Below are 26,841 nucleotides of genomic sequence, written 5' to 3'. Positions count from 1 at the left end.
CATGTGTATTAAAAATGGCTTGTACTAATATATCAATATAACATTAGAGGTTTATTATATTAATAAAAAATGGCAGATACAGTTTAATGTGTAACTACAACACCAATAATATCTTTATAAAAAAGAGATGCAAGTCTTTGAATTATAAACAAGCCTAAAATGCAACGGGACTCTTATTTTGGAATGTCTATTTTCTACTTATTATTTACTTGCTGCTCATTCAAAAAGATGAGGGAAATATGATGTGCTCTTTTAGTCGTCTACAACATATAATATAAACATCAAGTAAACACTGTAATAATTCATCAAGACCATAAGCAATCGCTTAACAGAAATACACAGTAACCAGTAAAGCAGAAATCATGAAATATATTTTGAAACAATTCATGCAAAATGTGCATTTACACGCACTCTTTAAATGTCTTTTTAGAGACTGTGTAAATGTAATCCAATTATATTAAACAATAATACAAAGAAATCACAAACTGAATTATGGGTGTTGGACTATACTGGATGTATGGGTTCTGAACTCATAAGAATCGCTTGTTTTGTTATGAGGTTACACTGTGTTATGATTTGATTATCAATGACATTCGGTTCCATTATTTTTTTTAAAAAAGGAACCAGTTCTGAATAAGATGCAAAGTGCTTCGTTACTCACACTACAGAGCAGGCGAGGGAGCCCTTCTGGGTCTGGCTCTCTCTGATGAGGAAGGTGCCGTCTCGTTTGCTTCTCAGGAGATCCTCCGCCTGTGTGCGCTTGATGTCCCCAACATACCAGGTACACTCGTCGTGATGTGCTTGATCGTCATCGTCATCCAACAGAGAGTACAAGCTGAAAGGTCATAAATGGAATGATTACTGTTTTTTCTATATATGTGATGTACCTGCCCAAAATATAAATTACTGTGCATTGTGCAATACAAATTCAGATTTCTAGTTGAAACCATTATCTAAGGACAAACTGAACAGAACTTACTCCTCTGATTCGTTCTTTATACCTAGCCATTCGTTGATCTTCCTTTGTTTGGTGCCTTTCTGAGTCAACCATCTGCAAAGACAACATCAGTGCTTTTAACATCGGCAATGGTTACCTGTGAATAAACACGCTCTGCTCAATCTACAACAAAATAAATTATACTGTGAGCTTGCAGTAACGCCAGCGTACCACAAAATAATGTCAAGACAAAATGTTTTTATATAGCGTTGTATTTACTTGAGACTTGACTAGCATAGTCCAGTTCACACACAAATAACTCTTCACAAGTTGAACAGTGTCTTTCTTCTAACCCATTAAATGGTATTCTTTTAAACTTCCCATTCATCAATGAATCCTAAAGAATGCATCATGGTTTTCACAAAAATATTAGACAGCACTATTGTTGACATTGATAATTCTAAGAAAGTTTTTTTTTTTTTTTTTTTTTAAGCACCAAATCGGCATATTAGAATGATTTCTGAAGGATCATGTGACACTGAAGACATATTTAAATAATACATTTTTTTGATACTTTTGGAGCTTTGGTGTTGCAGACTTTGCATTTAAATCTTTTTCCGCTTGTTTCTCGGTCGAGCACCCAGTTGAAATTGATGTGCGAGCTTTTGCCTGCTTTTTTTCACACTGAAGGCTGGAGTAATGGTGCTGAAAATTCAGCTTTGCGTCACAGGAAATTACTTTTTAAAATACATCTAAACAGAAAAAGTATTTTAAGATGCAATAGCATGGTTTCTCATATGATGACACATTAGCAACATTTCAGTTTTGTAAATAAATACATTTCAGTTAAAATAAAAATGGTTTACATTATAAAGTACATTGTTAAAACATAAAAATCCAAAATGTTATTGTCTAAGTATATATATATAGGAGGTTTTCTTACACAAGGTATTGGTCCCTTATCTTCCTCAGCTGTATGAGGTCTGGTTTCAAGCTGTTCATCTTCTTGTCTATCTCTCGATTGTCTGTGGCTTGTTGCTTCAAGTCCAGTTCCAACTTACACTTGCTGTCATGAATCTCTGTCACTCTGGATTTTAGCTTCTCAGAGTTGCTCTGAATTCTGAAGAGACAGTAAAAAAAAAAAAAAAAGGTTTCCCACTTATAGCCAAAACATGACTCAGATTCACACATCTGTATCATTACAGTACAATGATGTGTAATGAAAAAAACAGAAGAACCTCTCAATCTCCTTGTCGTTGCCTTCTCGGCGATACTTCTCAATGCTTTCTCTACTGACGCGCTCCTGCGTTTCACACTGCTCCTCAAAGATCTTGATGGTCTCATTAAAGGCCTCTATGGCTGTTCGTTTCATCTGCAGCTCCTGAGAAAGATCGAACAGAGCGTTAGTGACTGTTAATTAGATCCAAATGCATGGGCAGGAGAGATGAGATGCAACCTACTTGTGATGTGCGTGTGTATTCTTCATACAGTACATCATATTCACGACTCTTCTCCTGATACTGCTCGTGATAAACCTTCAGCTGCTCTCCTACTGCCTCCACACTGTCCTCTTTCACCACCTGATCCTGCAGACAACAAGATGTGTTCATAAGCTTATTAGAAAGCTTGGAAGAGCCAGGACAGTTTTTTATGTAACTCCTGTTGTATTTGTCTGAAATAAGAAAGTCATGGCGGCTGTTGGCGACCAGATGGGGCGTTCAGAAAAAAAGTTCAGAATCCTTCAACTTTATGCAAATGAATAGCGACTTTCAGGAGTGACAGCCAATAGGAAAGAAGTCAGTAGAGCTCATGTGATCATTCTCCTCTCAGCCAAAAGATGCTGCTAGTATGTATGGGGCTTAACATTGTAAGATTGCCAAGGACATTCCAGATACGTAATTTATTTGTAATATATTTGTAATTTCATGACTTACTGGTAACCTAACTGCAACGTGGCATGGGTTGAATTTCATTACCATCATTTACACGATCTTTATATGCTCTTATTCCCAAAAATTGCAATTTGGAATGTGTAATTAGACAAGATTTTCCCTTAAGAACATGCGCCTGACATTTCTCTCTGTTTCTCGTTGGTTATATCAAAAAAGTTCAACAACTGCATCAGATTGGTTACGTAACACTATCCACAGTCTGCTTTAAGTACTTATTGATATTATTCCTCTGTGATTATAGTATCTTTCCTTAATCATAAGAAATGTCTGCAAGCAGATGCTGCTAGCATAGCATATCAGTTTACAATGATGCTGAGCACGGAACATACTGAATGCAGTATTTCCTATGTTTTTTATTCATGATTTAAGTGTATTTTATTGTTTATTGAGCGCGACTGCTGTGACTGTTGGCGTATGACGCTGCTAACGTGTTATCTTTGTTATTAGGCGCACCAGAAAACACGTCATAAGCGTCGTGAACTCTCTCACAACAGACCCGGAAGAGAAGACAATGCTGAATAAAGTCGTACTTTTTTATTTTTGGACCAAAATGTATTTTCGATGCTTCAACAAATCCTAACTGACCCTCTGATGTCACATGGACTACTTTGATGATGTTTTTATTACCTTTCTGGACATGGACAGTATACCTTGCACGCACTTTCAATGGAGGGACTGAAAGCTCTCGGACTAAAGGCACGTTCACACCAAGAACGATAACTATAAAAGATAACGATATTAGCGTCCACACCAGCGAACGATATTGTCTGTGTATTCTAAGCGGATGCACGTCTGCTGCTTTAAATTCTCGAGCTCATTACAGCAGGATTGATTCTGATTGGTTGGCAATGTTTTTATCGTTCATCAGAAAAAAAAAATCGTTCTGGAAGTGATTCCAACGATATCGTTTCTCTGTGCCTTTATCGTTATAGTTGTGGTGCGGACTCTGCTATTCTTTAATATTGAGAACAATTTTTAGAACTATATCTTTATTGTTATCTTTATAGTTATCGTGCTTGGTGTGAACAGGCCTTAAATCTAAAATATCTTAAACAGTGTCCCGAAGATGAACAGAGGTCTTACGGGTTTGGAACGACATGACGAGGAGTCAAATGACATAATTTTCATTAATGGCTGAAATGACCCTTTAACATACGTCATTGGGTTCAAAAACTAGATGAAGGGAACAAAAATGGATACAGAAGTCTCAAGACATTTTGATGATGTTATGTTTTTTTTTTTGGATACTGAAAGTTAGTCATTGTATAGAAAAAGTTCCATATGACGATTCTTTAAAAAAAATCGCTTTGGTATATAAGGGTAAATAAATAAAGATAAATACTTATTTTTTACCATGAACTACCACTATAACATGAAGAATGTGCCATCAGTTTGAGGAATCATACCTGCTGATTTTTAGACACAGGGAAGAGCAGGCGAGAGTCCAGCTTGGCGTTGTATTGGGCCAGAGACTCGTGCCGGTAGTGGTTGATGAGCTCCACCACAGAGAGAAAAGTGAGAGGTTCTGAAAAGCCATACTTCCCCCCGCGGTGAAAAATCTTAATCAGTTTGTTATTGCCTCCTTTCCTGCAATAAATAAAACGAGGCTTTGATCATTTCTGGTCTCTGTTAGAAATTCCTCTTGGTAATGATGCATATCAAACGAATGATACAGCAGCACACCTACGCAAAGTATGCATCTCCATTTAGATATCAAACGAACCACTGTTAGGTCTGAGGAGGCGCTCACCTGAGGGTCAAGGTATACTCTCCCTGCACTTTGCTTGATGCGTCCCGCACCAGGAACGTACCATCAGGAGTGTCTCTCAACTTCTCATTCACCTCCTCTCTAATACCAAAGGCAACAAATACAGATTCATCATATACAGAAAAGTGTGACTATCTTAATTACAGCCGTATAGGTAATTTTGTCAGTGATTTACCTTGAAATGTCTCCCCAGTACCATTCAGCTTCACTCAGTAAGCCATTGTTTCCATTGGTCAAAGATGAGGCCATGGCTTTGGCTTTGGGCGGTTTAGGAGGGAGAGCTGGATAAGATACAAATATTTACGATTCAAATAAATCCATTTTTATTCATCCCCACACGACTGGGGCCAACATTTGCTTTCCTGACTTTCATGCTTCTTCACCATAGAAACGTGTGTCTCTGGAGCAACTCGTCTTGCTCAAGGGCATAATGGTGATCGCTCAGGGATCAGCCCTGCAACCTTTCAGATACTAGCCTGGATATTTAACAACAACATCAAGTTTTCTCTCCTGTAGTAGAGTTGAAGTCCACACTAGGGTAGATAAAGCTTTTTTGGCATTTTTTTTTTAAATGCAAATCCATAATGCATTTTTTTTTTTTTATGAAATGAAAATGGTTTACTGAACTGTAACCAAGGCTGCATCCATAGGGAGATCCCTAACCACGGTTGCTTCAACAAGAAAAACTGACTGTGGAAAGCATTATATACATTTATTTCACTGAAACTGTTTCTCATTAGGTTTACAGACATAACTAAAATTGGGTGAAAATATAGCAACATATAATAAGATAATATCTTAATCATTAACTTTGGCTTTAAACATCGGAAAAACAACTACTTTCATAAATCACTCTTTTATTTACTATTTTGGAGAGAATAAAAAAGGATCTATATTGTGCTACATTTCTTTTTTAAGATAGGGGTCGTTCACAAGGGTATCAGATCATGATGGGCATGGTTTGAAAGGTTTGAAAACACAGATTACCCGCGTAAATCCCCCATGAAAACAGGCTATTATACACAACAGCAAAAATGACACCGGTGACTCACCAGGAGGAGTCGGCTCTTGTTCCCAAATTCTCTCCAAAAGAAGCCTCTCAACTGCAACCGCAGGAAACCCCTCATCTTCCTCTGACCTGTAAATCAAGCACACAGAAATGAAGATGGTTTGCACATATGCTACTTTTCAGCAACAAATTTCCAGCCAATAGAAAAAAAAAAAAAATCCGCTCACCCGCTCACAGGGCCCCTGATCAACAGAGGGCCAAAGATTTGGCCGAGGGTGTGAATGTCGAGGCCGTTCTGCGCAGCGCCCTGGCAGACCTTCTCCAGGTGTTTGAGCAAATAATGCAGCGTCAGAAGGTTCTGCAGAGGAACTTCAGGCTTCTCCAGCACCTGCAGCAGCTGCTCTCGGCTCCTCACGGAGGAAACGTCTATTCAGGAATGACATCACCATGAGCACACAGGTCATCAGATGCTCAGGCAAAGACACGGCAGACACTCGGAGCTGTTTGCTCGCCGAGTTCTGTTACTTTCTACAAACGGTGCTCTTTGGGCCTGCACCGATGAGTGAAAAGTGGCACATACCTGATTCTAGTTGCACTGCTGCCTGAAGGTCTGTATAAACAGAGGGAGGGATGATGGGGGCAGGAAGTTCCTGCAGGTACCGAACGAGAGCCTCTGAGAGTGCATGAATGTCCCACTGTCCCACGTCCAACTCCTGCAGCTCTGCACAACGACAAATGTCTGCTCTCATCATGATGCACATATAATAAAATGACCAATCACAGCAAGATACACATTATCTAATCCAAAACATCCCTTTCATACAGAGTTACAGAAATATCCTGGAATTGCCGGTAAACATTACCTAACCATTAAAGGGTTACTCCACCCCAAAATGAAAATTATGTAATTAAATCACTTAGCCCCACGTCGTTCCAAACCTGTAAAAGCTTGGTTCGTCTTCGGAACACAATTTAAAGATATTTTGAATGAAAACCTGGAGGCTTCAGCCTGTCCCATAGACGGCCAAGTAAATAACAGTGTTAAGGTCCAGAAAAGGTATGAAAAGTTGTGGTCAGAATACTCCATCTGCCATCAGATGTGCATTCAGGGTTATATGAAGCGACAGGAACACTTTTTGTAAGCGAAGAAAAACAAAAATATTTTTATCCAACATATCCTTAAATTGTGTTCCGAAGATGAAGCTTCGAAGTTCGAAGCTTTTACAGGTTTGGAACGACATGGGGGCAAGTGATTAATGACAACATTTTAATTTTAGGGTGGAGTATCCCTTTTACAACATTTTACTTTGCTGTACCAGTCCTACTTATCACTTAGTTTTTTTTTTTATAGTATATACAGTGAAATCCAGAAGCCTGACACTTCATTAATTTAATTTTAAATCTAATCTTGGAAGAAGTAATATTTTAAAATATTTTTAATAATTACACAAACACTATGAAGTGAACGATCGACAGATATTAATTATACAGATGGACAGACTGAGTAATAATTGCACTTATTTAATATACAGAATTATTTAAGCAATGCTTATATTTTATATTATGATACAATAAATATTACATGCAATAAATTATATATTTTAAATAGAGAAATGTATTTATTAATATCTTGATATATAGATTAATAGATCTAAATAATTATTTTTCTATTTAGGATTTATTTTTAAACAATAATGCTTTCATTTAATATTAAATATTTATTACTTAATATAAATATATTTTTAAATAAATGTATTTCTTTGTAGACGATGATTGATATAGACAGAGACAGACAGACAGACAGATATTTAAGCAATGTATGCAAGCTGATATCTAAACTAAAATGAACAGAAAGACTCACAGCTTCTAAGAATAACACACAAAACATTAAAACAATCAAAATCAAAAAGACAGCCAACTGTCTTCTCCTGCACAGGAAGTGTACACCTATGTGGCAAAGGATGAGAACTTCGATCAAACTTACCAGCGGGGCTCTGTCTGTCAGAGGCTGAAGCAGTGGATGTCCTGTATAGTGTCCTGGAGTCCAGACCTAGCAGAAAATTGAGGCGTTAGCTCATCTCTCAAAAATAGATCTTCCATGCCAGCTTGGATTAGAGGAGCAGTTACATCTAAACATTAAACGTAAAAGCCCAGAGATATAAATATATCCAGTCACGCTATCGGGAGAACTGGGAAAACAGCCCAGCTGAATCCCTGAGCCTCGCTTTAGTCTGTGAAGAAGTGAGAAACGGCTTCAGTCGAACCAGACGGTCCAAGCGTCGCTCAGTATCTCGCTCCGGGGAGAAAGAGAGGGATGGCTTACAGTGAAAGAGGAAATCTGGATGTTAATAACTGCCATATGGTCTAATAAGAAACACCTCGGGTTTCAATATTATTTTCAATGTGGAAATATCTATAAAAAATTCTAATCAATTTAAAAAATAAATAATTGAATATTTCCGTTCTTTCTTGTGGCCTGGAGGTGCTCTGCAGGGATTCCTGCTCGCTCTGGATTTGCGCTTTGTATCATGCGTCAGGCTCTCTAACAAACAAAAAAGCCCTTTACATGACATTCAGTGACACAAAAGTATTACCTGTCCGCTCAATCGCTTCGACCAGCTTAATAAGATAAGGAGGAGCAGTTTCCGGGTGTGTGGACTGTTTGGGCAAGTCCAGGACTGGAGCAACTGAAAAGAAAAAGACAATTTCCCTCAAAACGCTGCTTATAACAATTACAAAAAGATATCATTCTGTGAACTTTTCGTACAAATAAGAGTGTCCAAGACTGAAAAGGAAAAGCCTTTTAAAAACGATTATAATACTTTTAAAATATTATATTTTTTTTAATTCAATTACATAAACATGTGGTGTGAACAAGTAAAAAGTGGTAAAAAAAAATTATGTTACACCTTTAATACATGTGAATTTATATACCTTAGTTCATGTAACTGATATTTAAGTTTTAAAATATATTTTCAAAAGAAGCCTGTTTACATCGTCAAAAATAATCACACATGACATTTCACAACTTGCACCAAACATTTGTTTTATGATAAAAGCTCAAAGTCTTTTTGACTTTGACACTCACAACATCTGACATCACTTCCTGTTGTGTGTTTAATTTGCCTGCTTTCTGGCTACACAACATGGCTTTGATTTGGCAGACAAATGTTTTAAAAGAAATATTAATAAGTAGCTCAAAAAGTTTTTTTTTTTTTTTTTTAAAGGAAATAATACAAGATCATGCAAAACTATCCAATATGGTCTTCTTTTCACAAGGTTTTATTTTCAATATGACGTCACTGACTTTTTTTTATTTATTATTATCAAAACTCATTTTAATTCAAAAACTAAAAGCATGTTCATTCTATAAGAAGTGTACACTGTGATAATGATTTACATATTTACTGTATTTATAATAACAGTAATAGATTCAGTCTTTAGGATACCATAGGATTCAATTTATTTTCTAAATGAAAAGAGTGCCTTATATAATATAAAATCCAAATCTGAAGTAAAATGTTTCTTAACACCAGCATTAACCCTGGCGCTCTTCATTCTCATCTTTGAATTGTGATTTGCAAGATTGCAGCTTTCTCCATCTACTGTTGTGACTCACTGTCCCGAGGCCAATGTTTTAAATTTGACTTTGACTCGCCTGTTACCTTTTTTTAAATATAGTGCTAAATGTACAGTCCTTTGTGGAATACTAAAGCTGCCAAAAACAGCAACTGTCTAGCACAGAAGCCTGTTGACATGATGTAATGTAAAGGTTCTTCGATAAAATCGGGTATTTTCAACGCAGGCCACTTCTCTGTCTTAGGTAGAGTGATGGCTTTGGGATTTATATTTGCATATGGTTTCTTGCTTGCTCTATTGGTTAAAACCTTTGAAGACCTCTTGCATACACATAAAACACTTCAACACAAAAACTAACCAAAATATCCAAGTAGATGTTAGAACGCATTACAAAATCACATAGCAAAAGATAATAGAAAGAAACTGCACAAAGAAAACAAAGAAAAAAAAAGTATTTATAAAAGACAAAAGCTTTTTACTGGTGAAAAAAAAACTATGAACGTTTCCTCCCATCTTATTCCACCCCTTCTAGAGAAAGAGCTGCCTTGGTACTTTGCGTGAGTGGAGCACAATAAACGATTTAATCAAAAATCCTGAACAAGCAAAACCCCACTGGCCATGTGCCAGACCCTCCTTTTCAGGCCCACCACAAAGAGGCCAGAGCTTGGCTGCCTTCGCCTCCTGGCAGTGCAAGGCTAAACCACGTCTGATTATTAATTTTGGAGTTCAGACGAAGTGCCATGTCAGCACATTCCACTTTTCCACTGCACGTTAAACATGGAGCTTTGCTCGCTTTTCCCTCTTACAGACATGAAACCTGCCTCTTCCGCCCTCAATCTTTCCTCATCTCCCACATTTAACATGACACGGACATGAATCCATGTTCTACTCTTAATCCTTGTTGTATCTTTGCTTTCCTGGGGAAGTATTACAGAAACTTCCTAACTTAATTCTTGAATTAAAAGTTATTTTTGCTGTGTAATAACCATGGTTAATACTAAACAAATAGGAAAGGGTTAGGTTGTTTCTGTAACACAGCAAAATTAAAAAGAACAAAATTAAGCTCATTTTATTTGCAACTTTAGACTAAGATTTAATTGTCAACTACAAATTTAAAAGAGCGTTTTACACATACTGGCACTCATACTTTCATACTCATACGGTCTCTACTGAACTGAACTATGGACAGAATTTATTGTCTGGTTGTCTCCATTGTTTTTGTCCGGATCTATTAATTGATTCAGAAATACATTATTAAACAATTTAAACAATGACTTTAAAACACCTTGTGTCTAGTGGCCTTTTAGTTTAATTTCTGGATTAAAATGAATTTCATTTTCATCTGAGAGGCAGCTCCAAAATATCTAAGAGATTGTTTAACTAGGCAAAAATGTGTAGAAAGTGAATTGTCCTGATCTCATAATGAAGAAAACTAATTTAATTTTTTTTAATTAAAAGAATGAAAACCATAAAATGAAAAGTAGTTTGGCATATTATTAATTAGAATTTATTTATTTTATTATTTTGTTTTGCTGCCCCACTGCTTAAAAAAGCCCTCAACTTATCAAATCAATCAATCTGGTGTAACTAACATGCTTAAAACATCAACAACAAAAAAAAAAACAGGAAATGACATCTGGACCTCTGCATGACTGTCAATGGTGTCAATGTCAAGAAGTGTCTTTTTATGACAAAGCATACGGTTTCCTAAAGTCATATGAAAGCAACATGAATACAAAGAGTACATTTCTAAGAAATAAGCACATGTATTTTAAACAAAACATTTTAAAAGAAGTTTCCTTTTCTTTATTGTGGACACTCTCGTTGGTCATTGACAAATGACTAGGGCTGCCATATTGCCATGAATCTGACGATTCAATACGTATCACGATACGGGGTTATGATACGATATGTTTATGAATTATGGGATATTTCTTATTTTTGGAAAAGGATATATTTTTTTAGGAAAGCTGTCATTAAGAACACACCACCATATGCAAACCTTAGCAATAAATAAATAAATACAAATTATTTAACCAGAACACAGTGGGATCTGCATTTGCTATAATCAGTCCCTTTAACATTCAGTAAGATTAAAGGGGGAAATATAAAGTGCCCCCAGAATGAGAGAAAGCTGCAGCCGCGTGGTGACCCTACCACCTGCTGTGCTCCTCACGAGTCTCTTCACACGGGACACGGCAAGCAGCGGAAATGAGGTGGCGCCCGTGCCACATTCCCACGGTGGACGTTACCACAAAAGCTTTTTTGCACACTTCAGCTTTGTACAATGAAACAAGAACTGGGACAATTCTTTCATCCTCCATTACCAGCAGCGAACTATATTAACGCTAACATTAGTGGCGTCAGGCGTGTTCTAATGCTAGTATTTCCTGTCACTCAGGATTTGTTCAGAGATGAAGACTGCCACCTAGCAGTCAGGATATAAACTCAAAACGAAACAACTGCCATTTTTTTAAATATCGAGATTCCATTTTTGAGAATTGATACAGTATCGCCAAACAAATATCGCAATACGTGCGACAAAATATTTAAAAAAAAACTAAATATATGACTTCACTAATAAACTAAACTATAGCTGCAAACTCACTGGCACAAACACTCAAACACGCAGCAGGAGTTTTGTGCAAAATACCGCTTTTAGGAAAAACAGCTGTGGCCCTCCAGTCATTGTTGGTTTTTGGAGAGAGAACCAACTAATCATTACCCAATTATAGTCGTCTTGGTAGTCTGCATTTTGGCTGGCCTGCAACTGAATGTGCCCTGGGAAAAAAAACAACTGCAACAACTAATGATATGATTACAGCTTGCTTTATTCGCCTGCCACTTCTTCACGGCTACTGTCATGGCAAATTTGATCATATATGTTCTTATATGGTAGGCTAACTAAAGTAAGCAACTTTTCTCGGGTTGTTTATTATTTTATCCCTTCTGAATTTAAGTTAAACAACGGCCTACATTTTGGTAGGCCAAATTGCTCGACTTTGCAGTTGTATGTGCGGTTTGGTTTTTTGCTAGACTTGCAACTTCGATGTGTTCATTAACTTTGATTTGGCATTGCTCTACTAATGGAAAATGATGTCTTTGTACTCTGAGAATATGATTATGTAAGACAACTTTCACCCACATGGCTTTGTGCAGTTCAGTAATCTGGGCACCTCATTCAAGGCTAACCGAAGACCTAGCCCATTTCCTTTCAGTGGAGCTCTAAACCTCTCAACATGTTTTAATCTTAATGCAGTGCAAACACTATTAAGAAACAACACACAAAAGCTCCAACAAGAGACAGTCTTACATAGCTAACATTTCTTTTCGTTGAGAATAATCAGCTTTAATTAACATTTCAAACACCAATAATTTAATTACACTAATAAATTTTAATAAACAAATCTCAAAATATCAATTTTCCACACTGTACATTATGTTGTAATGCCTAAAATCACTTGATTTTTAACAATTAATTTTAGTTTTTAAATATCAATAAAAGGGGGGGGGGGGGAGTCACATAAAATAACATTTAGGGAAAAATTCAGTAAAGCAATTTAATGTCCATAAATTTGTTAATCAAATACACACACAAAAAATTGTTTGTAACATTTGTAAATGTGCACTGTATTACATTACATTAATATATATTACATGTATTGTATTGTTATTGAACCCATTAGTGATTTATTTTATGTATGTTTGAATAAATCTGTCAAACGTTTTTCTCACAGCTAATGGTTTAAATTTGAACAATTAACAGATGGATTGATTTTAGTCTTTAGTATTTTAGTTTTCAGCTAAAGAAAATTACAGAATGTCCGTCACAATAAAATTATAATAAATAATGTGCTGACAAAGCCTTTTGTACATTCCAAGTAACAATATGCCTAGTATTTAAACACAGGCCAAAGCATCATGGGAAAGATTCAGCCTTTAGTACAGGCTGAGATCGGAGGCCTTAACTAGAAAGAAAGTTCAAGCTAAGGAGCTGGGGGAAAATTTGAGGGGCCTTCTCTTTCTGAGAATTGTAGTGAGTGGATAGTTTATAGCTGCCTGGAGACAGTATCAGAACAGTTTGTGAAACGGGGAGGAGGAACAGGCGGAGACTGTAGAAATGCCAAGCCATGGTTCACTTCAGCAAGCAGTAAAACTGAGGCCAGGAAAAGAAGAAGAAAAAAAGGAGGGGGAGGGGGGGACTTCTGCGACACACAACCAAGTTTGACTTTGTGAACCATTTCTGTGAGGATAGTGTGGGCAGATTTTGATTGAATCACATGAAATCTCTTTCAATGAATGAGAGCACTTACAGACAAAAAGAGTAACAGCTATGTTTTTAATTATATGGGCTGATATTTCCAAAGCTACGATCATTTTCACATTTTCTTTACAGATGCTTTTCTGCCATATTAACGTTAGCTAACACAAAGAGTGCACTATCAATTACTCTAGCTGGCGGAAAAACAGATTAAAAAAAAAAATTCAAGTACTAGATCCAAGCCATGAGCTTTCAGTATAAATACTGGTGTCTGTTTTATTAGCAGCAGATTTGAGGATGACCTTTTTTCTTTTGCTCCACCAGTTTAATGAAAGTAAAGTCTTAAGTTGGAAGTTTAGGAGGTCATTCAACATGTCTGGATCTAGATGAGTGAGTCTTTCATATACAGCAGGTCGAGAGTTAGTAGTCCAGTTATTGCCTATAAATTAGGACTGGGTTTAGGGCTGCACAATTAATTGAAATTAAATTGCAAAGGCAATAAATTGTAATTAAGGCACACTGCAGTTATCGATCCGCTGACTTCCAATCATATGCATGTGAATGCGTCAGACCGGAAACACAAGCTTGTGCGAAAAATTCCAAAGTTCAAGTTTGGTGAACTCTGACCTGCCAATTCGCATCATGTGAAGACGTGGGACCAGTAGAAGATCGATACGTCACTGCGTGACCTCTTTGTACAGAAATTCAAAAATTAAGGAAGCGCTAATTTTAGCTGTACTGCAGCGTCTTATTTTATAAAATTAAATTAAAAAAGAAGCTGCATGGTTCGCTGTGTCAATGGAAACAGGAACAGATGATACATTTGATTGAGGACACGTTATAATTTTTTATTGCTTAGTCAGATTTATATATTTATATATAGAGAGATAGAGAGACAGAGAATACAACATAATAAGAGGCTTTTGACGCTGTCGCAAAAGACACAGTATAAGCGCATATTAATCCATATTGTGATAACGGGAAAACAATATCTCCTGCTCCGCTTTAGGCAGAAGCTGCACTTGTCATGCATATCTTTCAGTTAAGCACGGTTCTGTGATCAGTAGTAAATGTCCATCCAAAGCCAGAGGGCACTCTCGCACTGAAAATCTAAATATATTTAGATTTTCACTCAAAAAAATGTACTTTCACCTTTGCCAATTTTACTTAATCCGTTCATGTTATGATTACTTAAATAAATTTATTTAACAATGTGAACTTGATTTAATCTAGTTCATTCAACAAAAAAGTGTGTATTGTCAGCTTTAATTAAAAATTATTTGTTCAGCCAACATAACATTGTTGCGTAAAAGTAACTGATTAATGAAACCAACACAGACTTGCATCTCATTGGCTGAGGATTTCTGCAGTGTATTATGGGTAATTGTTATTCTGTCACCCTCTTGGAGAATTGTAGCACCGTTAGATAGGTAGATGAGTAATACAACTCATAGCAATGAAGTTGTTCTAATAAGTTTTAGAACAAAACAAAGAAACAAATGGTTTGAAACGTTGCTTTATGTTTCAAATATGTTTGTGATATAATTGATTAACTATATTTATAGAAAGGTCTGAATGAAGAGTAATATTAATCAGCATGGTCTTAATGCAAGGGGGTGGCATTCCTAATATGGGATTATTCAAATTTTATGTCATCATTATTTAACATTTTCAGGTACAATTAACTCATTTGTTGTTTGTTGACTCTATTAAGGTTTGTTAAGTTTACTTAAACTTATTTTGTAAAATGAACTTAATTATTAAAAACATTGTCCAAAACATTGCAAATTAGTTGGGCTGACCCTATTAAATTAAGCTTTGCCCAACCATAGTAAATAAGTTGAATCAACCTTAATAAATTAAGTTGACCCAACGTAAGTACATTAAATTGGAGTAACAGAATTGCATAATGCTGAAATAAAGCAAATTAATCATGTGGAAATCCTTTCCATGATTTTTTTATGTTCATTCAAAGAGTAATTTTTTTGAGTGTATGCCCCAAAGAAGAAATCAAGGAAATGCCTGTCGCTGCAGCTGAATAAACAGAAGATTTTACTGCTTTCATTGATTCAACCTGACTCATAAAACACACGACTATGGCAATTTATCTTGTTATTCTTATTATTATAATTTTTATCATCAAGTATATCTATAATGAAATGCTAATCGACATAGCCTTTATCACTGCCTACAATACAATGAAATATTGTGTGTCTTAATTATTCTGTTTAAGAAGCCACATCATCTCAAAAGGATTTATTTTAAACACTCGACTGATGTTACGAAGTGAATTTGGAGTTAAAATGTTATTAAAGGGGGGGTGAAATGCTCGTTTTCACTCAATATCCTGTTAATCTTGAGTACCTATAGAGTAGTACTGCATCCTTCATAACTCCAAAAAGTGTTTAGTTTTATTATATTCATAAGAGAAAGATAGTCTTTACCGATTTTTCCCGGAAAAACACGAGTGGCTGGAGGCGTGACGTGTGGGCGGAGCTAAAGAATCACGAGCGCCAGTAGGCTTTTGTGTTGAGCGCGTCTGGAAGCTGTGACACCGTGAGGACAAAACCAACCAAAACAAACCACGACTAACAGTCAGATTCAGCGTATATTTATGATCCAGAATCAGATCCAGAGGCTGAAATTGAACAAGAGCAGCATCAGCAATCAGTCTCTATGTGGTATGTACTGAAACTGTATATATTTGCTTAGCGGTTTTGGAAAATGACTAAGTTCCACTTTATGTCGTCTTTTTTTTTCTTTTCTTTTTTTTAAAGCTGTACATGTGGAAAGTGCAGTTTGATGACAACATCGCATGTTGTTTACTTGATGTGCTTACACGCCGATAGCTAAGTTAACAACACTGAGATATTTGAATCAGTTTTACTCGTGCAGTTTGATGACAACATCTCATGTTGTTTATTTGATGTGCTTACGCGCCGATAGCTAAGTTAATAACACAGAGATATTTGAAGCAGTTTTACTCACCGCATGCGGATCCAACACACGATCGTGACCCTTTTTCGTTGGGACTGCATTATCCTTAAGAAATAAATGATGTGCAAATCCGGCCTCAAACTGGGCAATGTTTGTAAAACAAGCATCTTCGAAATGCAGGGAACAAACACAAACACTTGCACAACTCCGTTGATGCTCTGTAAAAATAAACTCCATCCACTGGTCCCTTAATGCTGTTTCTCGTTTGGTAATCTGTGCAGGGTTGTCTTGCCCTGGCAACCAAAAACACACTCCTTTTGTGACATTTCGCGACGCTCTCGCTCTGATCAGTGAAGTCTGTTGTGCTCTCAGTGCTGTGCTATTCGGGAGCGCACGCTCTTCCGGCAGACGTGCCTCAGGACCCATATAAGGAAATTCCGCTCCATCTAACGTCACACAGAGCCATACTCGAAAAAATGGGCCCAATGATGGGCCCAACTTTTTTTTACGCCACTCGAGTAGGGCTTCGGGTTAATTATCACGTCATAGTTCAGACGCGGGCCGGGCCTCCCGCCTGTTTTATACCTTTAGTTACTTTTATATTTAAGACATCCATCAGTGATGAAAATAAATTGTCGCCGTGGTGGAAACAACACGAGACTGTGCTACCGCGAACGTCAAGAGCGGCTCGAAGGTGTTTATTGTCCCACAGCAGCAGTATGGTGTGTGCTATCAGCAGCTGAACAGTTCTGCGTTCAAATACACACAATAGGCTTAAGCTTGCCTCAAAGCACCAGCAAAAGTAATTACCATAAATGTGATGGGGGAAATAGTAAGGAGATATTTTAACAATTTACTAAAAAACTAGTGTTTTCTGAGTATGGGGAAGTCGTGGCCTAATGGTTAGAGGGTTGGACTCCCAATCGAAGGGTTGTGGGTTCTAGTCTTGGGCCGGACAGAATTGTGGGTGGGGGTAGTGCATGTACAGTTCTCTCTCCACCTTCAATACAATGACTTAGGTGCCCTTGAGCAAGGCATCGAACCCCCAACTGCTCCCCGGGCGCCGCAGCATAAATGGCTGCCCACTGCTCCGGGTGTGTGTTCACAGTGTGTGTGTGTGTTCACTGCTCTGTGTGTGTGCATTTCGGATGGGTTAAATGCAGAGCACGAATTCTGAGTATGGGTCACCATACTTGGCTGAATGTCACTTCACTCACTCACATAAAATGCAACCTTTTTAGGGGAAGTCGTGGCCTAATGGTTAGAGGGTTGGACTCCCAATCAAAGGGTTGTGAGTTCTAGTCTCGGGCCGGACGGAATTGTGGGTGGGGGGAGTGCATGTACAGTTCTCTCTCCACCTTCAATACCACGACTGAGGTGCCCTTGAGCAAGGCATCGAACCCCCAACTGCTCCCCGGGCGCCGCAGCATAAATGGCTGCCCACTGCTCCGGGTGTGTGCTCACAGTGTGTGTGTGTGTGTGTGTGTTCACTGCTCTGTGTGTGTGCATTTCGGATGGGTTAAATGCAGAGCACAAATTCTGAGTATGGGTCACCATACTTGGCTGAATGTCACTTCACTTTCACTTTCGTATGTGTTTTGCAAGGGTGAAGTTGCCGAGCCTGACTAGCCATCTCCTCAGATGCGCCTTTAGAGAGAAGTGCATCTTTACAGATTGATTATAATGAAAGTGTTTGTTTTTGATTTGATTTATTTCATTAAGTAGTAATTTAAAGCTTTCTATAGATTTATTTATCATGTCTGTGAGGCATGTATTCGTAGAGTTTCAGTGAATTTTTGTACTCCTGTTAAAGACGAGATGTCAGAAATCGCAGTTAAGAATGATGTATTACTCTTACCTTTAGGGCTTTGCGATATATCGTATATTAGCGACAATATCGGAATAATTTTGACGACGGTGAAAAATGTGAAAATATTGTGAATATCGAATATTTCAAATTCAAGCATACTTTCCCAAAAGAATGTGCCAAACGTCCAAAAAGGGAACATGTTATTGCGGGCTGCTCTACACTCCTCTACTACGCGAACTCTCATTAGTGCGGTTGCCAGATATCAAGAGTTCAAATCCCTGAATCAGAGCTTCGCTGTTACATAGATACATTTTCTTCCTGGTGTTTTGCTTATTTTAAGCAATATTGCAACCATGCACACGCAAACGCTCACTTCTCATTGTGGAAGCACCGCCGCAGAAGATCTGAAAAACAAACAAAGCTGGAGTTTAGCATCTAAATGAACACGTCATTCAGCCGGTCTGTACTCTGTCATGAGATCTCGACAGTATCGTTTGCGATTGTGGTCGCTGTGTAAATGCAATCGATTTTGTGTGAATAGAGATACATAGGCTATGGCAATGTGGAATTTCTAATAGGAATTTAACTTTTATAATATTTTTCATTTGTTTTACCAGTTTTCATAATATAGACAGAGAGAGTGTATAATATATAACTATTTATAAAAAATACCTATGTGCTTCAGCAAATAGCTCCCCATCTGAGAGTGTTTTTAGTGGCACTGGGAACATAGTTTCAAGCCACAGAGCTTCTCTTAAACCAGAGACAGTAGACAGGCTTGTGTTCTTAGCTAAAATCTTGTAAAAGAATAAAATTAAAAATATCTATCCCAGTTTAATTATTCACCCCAGTGTTTTTTATTATTTAAATACAACTGCAAACATATCGAGATAAATATCGAATATCGTAAAAAATGTGACAATATTGAGATAATTTTTTTCATATATTGTCCAGCGTTACTTAACTTTATGGGCAAAAATAAAGGCGTATCCACTGAAAAAAAAGTCACGCTGTCATTTCCATGCCCTGAAGTGTCTTCGCACAAACTATTGGATATTTGTAGCGTATATTTATCTGGGTCTAACATTTAAACATTGTTATATGCTTGCACTTTTTATATCTATAGATTTTATTTTAGGCAAGTCATGATGATTTGAGAAAACTTAATTGATCAGCCATAGGATCACTGTCTGGCACTGTCTGCTTGGTCGTTACTTAAAAAAAAAAAAAAAAAAAACATTTAACAAACGAAAAAAAAAACTCCAAACGTTTTCCTAAATTAACTAAAAAAAAAATGAAAAAAAAAGAAACAGAAAATTATCACTGCTATTACATACAAAACTGAACTATTTTAATAGCTGAAACAGTAGTATAAATTTTTTAGGGACTGATTAGCTGTTCAAATCAGACACTAGAGCATCCATTCATTTAGAAACAGTGGAAGATCTGATAAGTATTAGTGTAGAGGGGCCAAGTCTGGAAGATTTTGCTGCTAGACAGAGTGTGGCCAGCTGATTTAGCCAAGGCCAAAGATCAAGAAGGCCAAACTACAGGAGTTGGCCATCCGAGGGGCAAGTGACTGCATTTGAGGATAGTCCATAAGACATTGAGCCATGAGATGTTCAGTTTGAAGCCCTTAAAACACTCAATTTAGATTTTATTTTTATTTAATTTATCTTGAGATGTTTTAAGTTTGAATTTCAGCTCAGTGAAACACTTTTAAGTACCAACACTTTTCCAGTAAGTTACCTTTCTTGTAGAATTGTGCTTCAAATAAAGAACTTTGCTGACCAGATTGTTAGTTAATCATCTAGGCTACAAGTCAATATTGCCTATATGGACAGCAATAAAAAAAAAAAAAAAAAAGTAAACTTGTGAAACTGCAGTGTTAAATGCTATGCGGTTGAAAATTTGGGTGCACTTAATTTTTGTGCTGGTGCACCTAAGAAAAGGAAGTTAGGCGCACCAGTGCAGTTAGTCTAGAGCCCTAATAATGATTTCTGTCTTCCTCTTTTTTTTAATGCTACATTCTCAATGCAAATTAATTTAAGCAGCAAGCAAATGTCTCAGGCAAGTAGGTCAATTACCTTCATCTACATAAGAAAAGCAGAGAGAATTGTGTAAGTTAGTCGATTAAACTAGCAACAACTTTTAGAAAGAAGTCATTAAAGCAAAAGTGTCATGGAACAGTTTTCCATGACTTTTGAGGTCCTGAAAATCAGGATAAAACAAAAGAAAAAAATCGGGAGATTTTTTCATGTATTCCGTGATATTTGTGTGACCCTGTTCATGTTTCTGGGCCTAGATAGAATCGCTGCCTGCAGAACTCCAGATTTCCACAGAATGGGAATACCCATTATTCACACCTCTACACATTTCGTGCCCCTTGCAACACAGAACTCCACAGATTTTCCTTGGTCTGGATATAACTCAAAAGCAGCATCTAAATTGTGCGTATCTGGTCCAGTAATTCAACCCCTCAAAGTACAGCAAAACTTCTCTTGTGTTCTTTTTTTTAGTCAGTGAGCATCACAAACCGAATATGACAACTTCTTTTTAGCGTGCACTGCAGTGCTGGAGAATTTTAACTGTCCAAAAAAGGGACACAAAGGAGACATTGAAGCAAAAATCACCTGATGGGAGTGGGAATGTGCAGATGAAGCTGAAAGCCCTACCTGATACATTTAACTCTCCAGATTGGCCTGGGGAACTGCCAGGCCTCCAAACATACTATAATTTACTGCTTCCTGAGGGCATAAAAGGAGGAGGAGAAAGAGCTCGGGGAAAGTGCCAGAGAAATACAGGAGCAAAGACAGAAGGAGACACTAAATAACTAAGAGAATACAAGGTAGCGTCTACACAGAAGATTGTGCTGCACTCTTAAAAATAAAGATTCCAACAGGAGTTTTTCACAACAATTCCATAGAATCCATTTTAGGTTATCCAAAGAACCTTTATTAGAACAGTTCTAAAAAGAACTGATTTTAGAGCATTTTAAAGTAAAGAGTAAAGAGCATTTTAATATTCTGAAGAACCTTTTTACACTGTAAAGACCCTTTGTGGAATGGGAAAAAAAAAAATCTTACACAAGCAAAATCTCCAATGATTCAACACCTAACTGATTTCATTGTAGAAGAAGCCTGCTGTCAACTACAAATTCCCCATTTTCCTTCAAAAATAAAATAAAACTTTAATAGGTGTTTATTATGAGAGATCCAAGGCCTGATTCAACAAGCATAGCAGTCAGTCCCCGAAACAAAACAGGTTATGACAGCTCTTTAGCACTGATTAAGCAGGTTAGTCATTGGTCATCACAGTAAAAGCAGCCAGTCTTACCCTGCGAGGAGGCTGTTGGCTCAGGTCTGGGAACAGCAGGAAGCGGTCTCTGAGAACGAGGCTGGCAGGACGGCACTGACATTTTCACAGGTCCCAAATACTGCACGTACGTCCCTGGAAAGTTTCCCCTTTGTTTGGTTCGCTCGTTAAAGCCCAAGATCCAGCCGAGGCATTTTGGGTGCTGCTCGTCTCCCTCTTTAAAGCCCTGCGACAGCAGAGACGCTTTGTCGACCATCAGGATATCACCAGGCTCAAGGTCAATGTCATTCTCCCAGTCCTTACAGTAGGAATACAGAGATTTGTACTGGAAACCATCAGCAGCCATTTTCAGACTATGAAATGACGATCACCCCAGGCTGAAGAACGTCGGACTGGGGATGAAACTTTGTGAGGGTGCGAATGATGTCGTACCGTGGGACGTTTAGATAAAAGCTAAGCACTTCTGACCAAAGCTCATAAACAGGCATGCGCGGTAGCAACGGCTTAGACCTGGCCGGTGTTGGCCGAACAGGCCACTTTTCTCAGCTTGAACCCGCGGTTCAACCAAATGATGGAACAGAGGGAATGCAGCATGCTCATTCAAGCCCCAGAAAAGAAATAAAGAATTAAGTCCTTCACAGATTTATTTAGCCAAATCAGCTGATGTCGTCTTATAGCAGGTTGCTCAACATTCCCTCTCAAGATGTGATCCTCTGAATGTAACGTGATGACTGTATAGAGGAAAAAAAACAAATACATATTAAGAGCAAAATACTCACACAAAAGCTTTCTAAAAGAATAATAAAATGATCACAACAACTTAATCAGTACATTTACAGTTGAGCTACAGCAAGGCTTTTGCAAAGTCCAGACAGTCCAAGAATACATGACAGAATCCGTAACAAAATATTCAAACCATTAAATACATGTTGTGCATCACCTCTGTTTCTTATAGAAAATGCACATCGCCGAGGCCAATTGTAGTCTGATTAAACATTCTGGACAAAGGCTAGGTCTGAAATCCAACTTCACAAAAAACAGATACTGAAGCTTTTACAATTTAAAAAAAATTGCATTAATCTGACTGAAATCAGCACGCTAAGTCATTCGTAAGGCCAGGTGAATTTTTAAACACCATGATCTTAAATCAAACTAAACCTGAGAAACAAGCTTCTGCACTTACCTTGAAAAAATTAAGCCAGAAATATCAAGTCCGCTAATGTCACAGCACGTCGACAAAAATGTCAAATTCAGCAAATAGCCAAAAAGATTACTGACTCAAATTTGTCAAAGATGTTCACAGTTGTTCGTGGGAATAACATTCCTGAATGAGCTCAGGTCGCTTAACTTTCAAAATAATCCAAAGTCCATATTTGCATAATTATCCAATTATTACAGTACGCAGTTGATATTGTTCAGGTATATTTGCAATATGCATCACTTATATGACGGAATGGCAAAACGTATCATTTTTTTATGCGCATGCGCACATTAGAAACCAGGGGCTTATATACCATTGAAGTGGCATTTTAAAGGTTTGCCGACCCCGTGGAAAGATTGCAATCTAATAAACAACGTCAAAGTGTTTTCAGGCATCTCAGGGCAACACTCACCCCACTTTGACCAGGCGCACTAGGGTCTCAGTCCGACATCCTCAGTGAGGAGAAGAGAGGTGCAAGCACAGACACGTGGCACTGACATACCCAACCACAGCCCGCAGTCCTCACACCACCGAAACACCCCCTCCGAAATACGTCATCCCCCTTTCCGCCTTTTCATCATTATAACGAAAGCATTTCATGTAATGCTACTGGACTGTATGACAGAGTTCATTCAGGAAAAAAGAAAACGTCAAATCCGAGTCGGAGTGCTAAAGCTAAAAGTTCTGCTGAGAGAAATCCTCATCTTTACAGTCAAGCACAAAGCTTAAAATGCAGGACGGCGGCTGACGGATTCGTACGCATCCTTTCATCCCCTTTATTCAGTCTGGGCAGAGCAGTTTGCAAAACACTGTGACCAAGGCAGAGCACAAAATAATTAATGAATCCAGGCAGCAAACTCACTGTTGCTACAGAAGGGAAAATGTAATCCTGGATTCCTATTGGGCAGCATATGGCCATGTGCTCAAGAATCACCAGAGAAGCTGGGGCAAATCAAGCAAATGGTCTAATATTAGAAAAATGTATCTAGGCAGTGATCTAACCCTAAACCTTTAAACTATACCGCTTTTCTACAGTGGATAACTTTTTTTTGCTTGTTATATGGATGTTTATGCCTGTATGACATGTTTTAAGTATTCTGAATGAGAGACGAGCAATGTAAAATCTAAATATTTGTTGAATGAGGCTTGTCTAATCAGGACTATGGCACATTAGGATCATTCAAGCACAGGGGAAAGGACTGGATTCTGCTTGGAATTCTACTGAGAAAACAGGATCAGGATTCTCTGTCATTCTGTGCATGTCTTCAGCCTCAGGCTACCAAGGTAGGAGTTATAATCCATCCACGAGACCAGTCTAAGATTTAAGAAAGTAGGACAGTCACAGTGTTTTGCAAATGTGCGTTGAGGAGGAAAACGATGAGCTTGTCTGGGTATGGAAAGCTTATGCAATATTTTTTCCCTCTCTCGTTTCATTGGCCGAAGTACCTTGACTAATGCCCATGAGTCTGGTGACAGACAGTGTTCTCCAAACAATATGTCCTTTTAAAGCTTGGAGTGTGCAGGACTGAAGGGACGGCATACAAAACATAGCCTCTGGATATATCGCATGCAATTTTTCAGATAAGGACATTGTTGCTCATTAAAATTAAAATCTATTTTTATTTTTTTAAATACTTGATCAAGTTAATGCACAGTCAACTATAAGCAAGTCATAAGCATGCTCATTCCCATGAAAAATGTAAACACAGTAGTGCTTTCAAAACATTCCTCTGTTTGTTGGAGCATCCTGACCGGCTCAACACAGCAACATTGGCTGATCCAAAGGTGTAAATCTGGGCAGGACTTTATACTTGTCCATTAAAGTATTTGTTCACTTCCAGAATAAAGATTTCATCCAATATGTTCATGTCTTTCTCCAGAAAGAAATTAAGTTTTTGAGTAAAACATTCTATGAATTTTCTCTATATACTTTATCTCCATATACTTTTTCCATAGACTTTAATGGTAATTGAAAGTCCAAATTGCAGTCTGCAAATTGCAGCAAGGTGATCATTTGTGGTTAAAAGTATATATTATATTTTTTTAAAAGATCGATCGTTTCACTAGATAAGATACTTATTCCTCAGATGTAGAGCCCTTTGACGATGCTTTAAAAACTGCAATTTAGACCTTCAATCCATTGGCCTGCATTGAAGTCTATTATATGGAGAAAAAACCTGGTATGTTTTCCTTTAAAAACCTTAATTCCTTTGCGACTGAAGACATGAACATCTTAGATGATTTGGGGTTGAGTAAATTATCAGGATTTTTTTTATTCTGTAACTGAACTAATCGTTTAAAGTCGGCATGAAATCAAATTTGACAAATCTTCTTTTTATATGTAATATTGTAGTGTTTATTATAAATTATTTATCTGTGCACTTCATTATTTTTTTTTAATTCATGTACCCTTATAATCTTTAATCAAATACAGTACCCTACCATCCCCCCTCGAAACGACCTCTCTTCTCTTTCGGTCACGTGCCATGGCGAAAGGGTGCGGCCAGAAGCGATGAAGGTGCGGCTATAGGTGTCCGTCTCGTTTCTGCACCGCCTTTCAGAGAAACCTTTGAGGGTGAACTTGACCGACAACTTCACTCGACTCATCTTGGTTTGCGGGAGGCTCGTATAAATATGGGCTGATTCCTGCCTGAAAATTTAGCTCTTTGTTCTCGTCGCCGGGATCCTCAATATAAAATCCTTCATGGGAGGGTAACGGTGGAGAGAAATCCTCCACAACTGAATGTAAACTAGCATTCAAATCTGCCTCCATTTTGTTTGCAATGTCCAACCTCCAACGATCCAATCAATTCCCCGATGGACGAAACCAGGCCCCGCCCTACATTTTTTTCTAATTTCAGAAGCCGTTTAACTCGGATATACATCACAGCAAGGAAAAAATGACAATCTCAACTTGCGTTTCATGCCGACTTTAATGCTAGATGAGAGGAAAAAAAAAATGCATTTCGTAATTACTGTCACGTTGACTAGATATTTCAATCTATAATTTTGTTTTCATTTTTTTTCAGTGTTACTTAAATTATTAAGAAGAGTAATCTAATGTGAAGATGAAACAAGTCGCAACAGACTTTTCATATTGTGAGGCACATCCGGGTGTAACAAATTATTTAAAGGGGTCATATGATATTTTTTTAAAGATCATTATTTTGTGTATCTGATGTAACAGAATGTGTTTATATGCTTTAATGTTCAAAAAACAAATTATTTTTTCAAATAATGTACATTGTATTGAAGGTCCTCTATGCCCCGCCCTCTCAAACACATCATTTCCCTCCTTCCGACAAGTGCATTGTGATTGGCCGAACACCCCAAGCACTCGTCAGAAATTTAACGCCCCTTTCCATAATCGCAAGCTTCATCTTTGAAAATAATTTTAAGACAGTTAATAAGTCCTAAGTTTTACCATCAGTTCAAGCTCTAAAGGGGAACAGAGTGTGACAGACAAAGAGATGAAGCTCTTATGCGTTTGCAGTACACAAGCCACGGATGGTTAAGACAGCTGACTCCACTGTGGGGCCCTCTTTCTCTCTCTCTCACACACACACACACGCGATGTGCAGAACTCCACATTTTAACATTCAATAGCAAATACTTAAAACTAATTACAAAACATACTTCCAGTAGCTGATTCAGAAGCACCAGTTTGTCGTAGCAAAGTCAGAAAGACCTCCTCTTCTAGGTTCATGAAACGGTCGTCCATAAATGCATTGCTGTTCTGTTGTAAGTAATCTTAAAGATTCCTAAATGCATCTACTATCAGAAGGCCAAATAAAATGCTTTTGGTTTCGCCTAGAAACACACAGCTTCTCCCTGACATGGCTGCTTCAACACTAACTGTGGTTACTGAAACCACGGCTTCTTTCTTTGCGTGAACATTTGGGCGGCATTACGCAAATATTTCCACACAGTGACATAGACATGTGGGGGCGTGTTAGAATGAGCCGTTTTAGGGGGCGTGGCATAGTCTTAACTTTGATAAATAATATCTATTTGGATTTGAGACTTTAGTCTTTGCAACTTTACAGATCTTCTTCATGCACCTTGTTACTTG

General features: G+C 37.7%; 1 protein-coding gene across 2 annotated transcripts in view; it reads right to left on the bottom strand.

Annotated features, from left to right (window-relative positions):
• LOC113116354 (phosphatidylinositol 3-kinase regulatory subunit gamma-like) overlaps positions 1-26,841 on the bottom strand; it is a 32,952-nt gene that overhangs the window by 4,690 nt on the left and 1,421 nt on the right. The window contains exons 1-15 of one of the 2 annotated variants that reach the window (XM_026284480.1): positions 23,182-24,344; positions 21,590-22,299; positions 8,261-8,353; positions 7,651-7,716; positions 6,247-6,387; positions 5,894-6,092; positions 5,710-5,795; positions 4,833-4,938; positions 4,640-4,738; positions 4,296-4,476; positions 2,398-2,523; positions 2,176-2,318; positions 1,881-2,057; positions 980-1,051; positions 662-835 (exon numbers count right to left, since the gene is read on the bottom strand). In XM_026284480.1, coding sequence (XP_026140265.1) covers positions 662-835; positions 980-1,051; positions 1,881-2,057; positions 2,176-2,318; positions 2,398-2,523; positions 4,296-4,476; positions 4,640-4,738; positions 4,833-4,938; positions 5,710-5,795; positions 5,894-6,092; positions 6,247-6,387; positions 7,651-7,716; positions 8,261-8,353; positions 21,590-21,914 — 1,988 coding nt within the window. In that variant the 5' untranslated portion in view covers positions 21,915-22,299; positions 23,182-24,344. Of the gene's footprint in view, positions 1-661; positions 836-979; positions 1,052-1,880; positions 2,058-2,175; positions 2,319-2,397; positions 2,524-4,295; positions 4,477-4,639; positions 4,739-4,832; positions 4,939-5,709; positions 5,796-5,893; positions 6,093-6,246; positions 6,388-7,650; positions 7,717-8,260; positions 8,354-21,589; positions 22,300-23,181; positions 24,345-26,841 lie in introns of those variants that run through there. The other variant, XM_026284470.1, reaches the window with a different exon arrangement.

Source organism: Carassius auratus, chromosome 2 (genome assembly GCF_003368295.1).
Source record: "Carassius auratus strain Wakin chromosome 2, ASM336829v1, whole genome shotgun sequence".
Classification (NCBI taxonomy): domain Eukaryota; kingdom Metazoa; phylum Chordata; class Actinopteri; order Cypriniformes; family Cyprinidae; genus Carassius; species Carassius auratus.
This window is presented reverse-complemented; position numbering and strand designations above follow the sequence as displayed.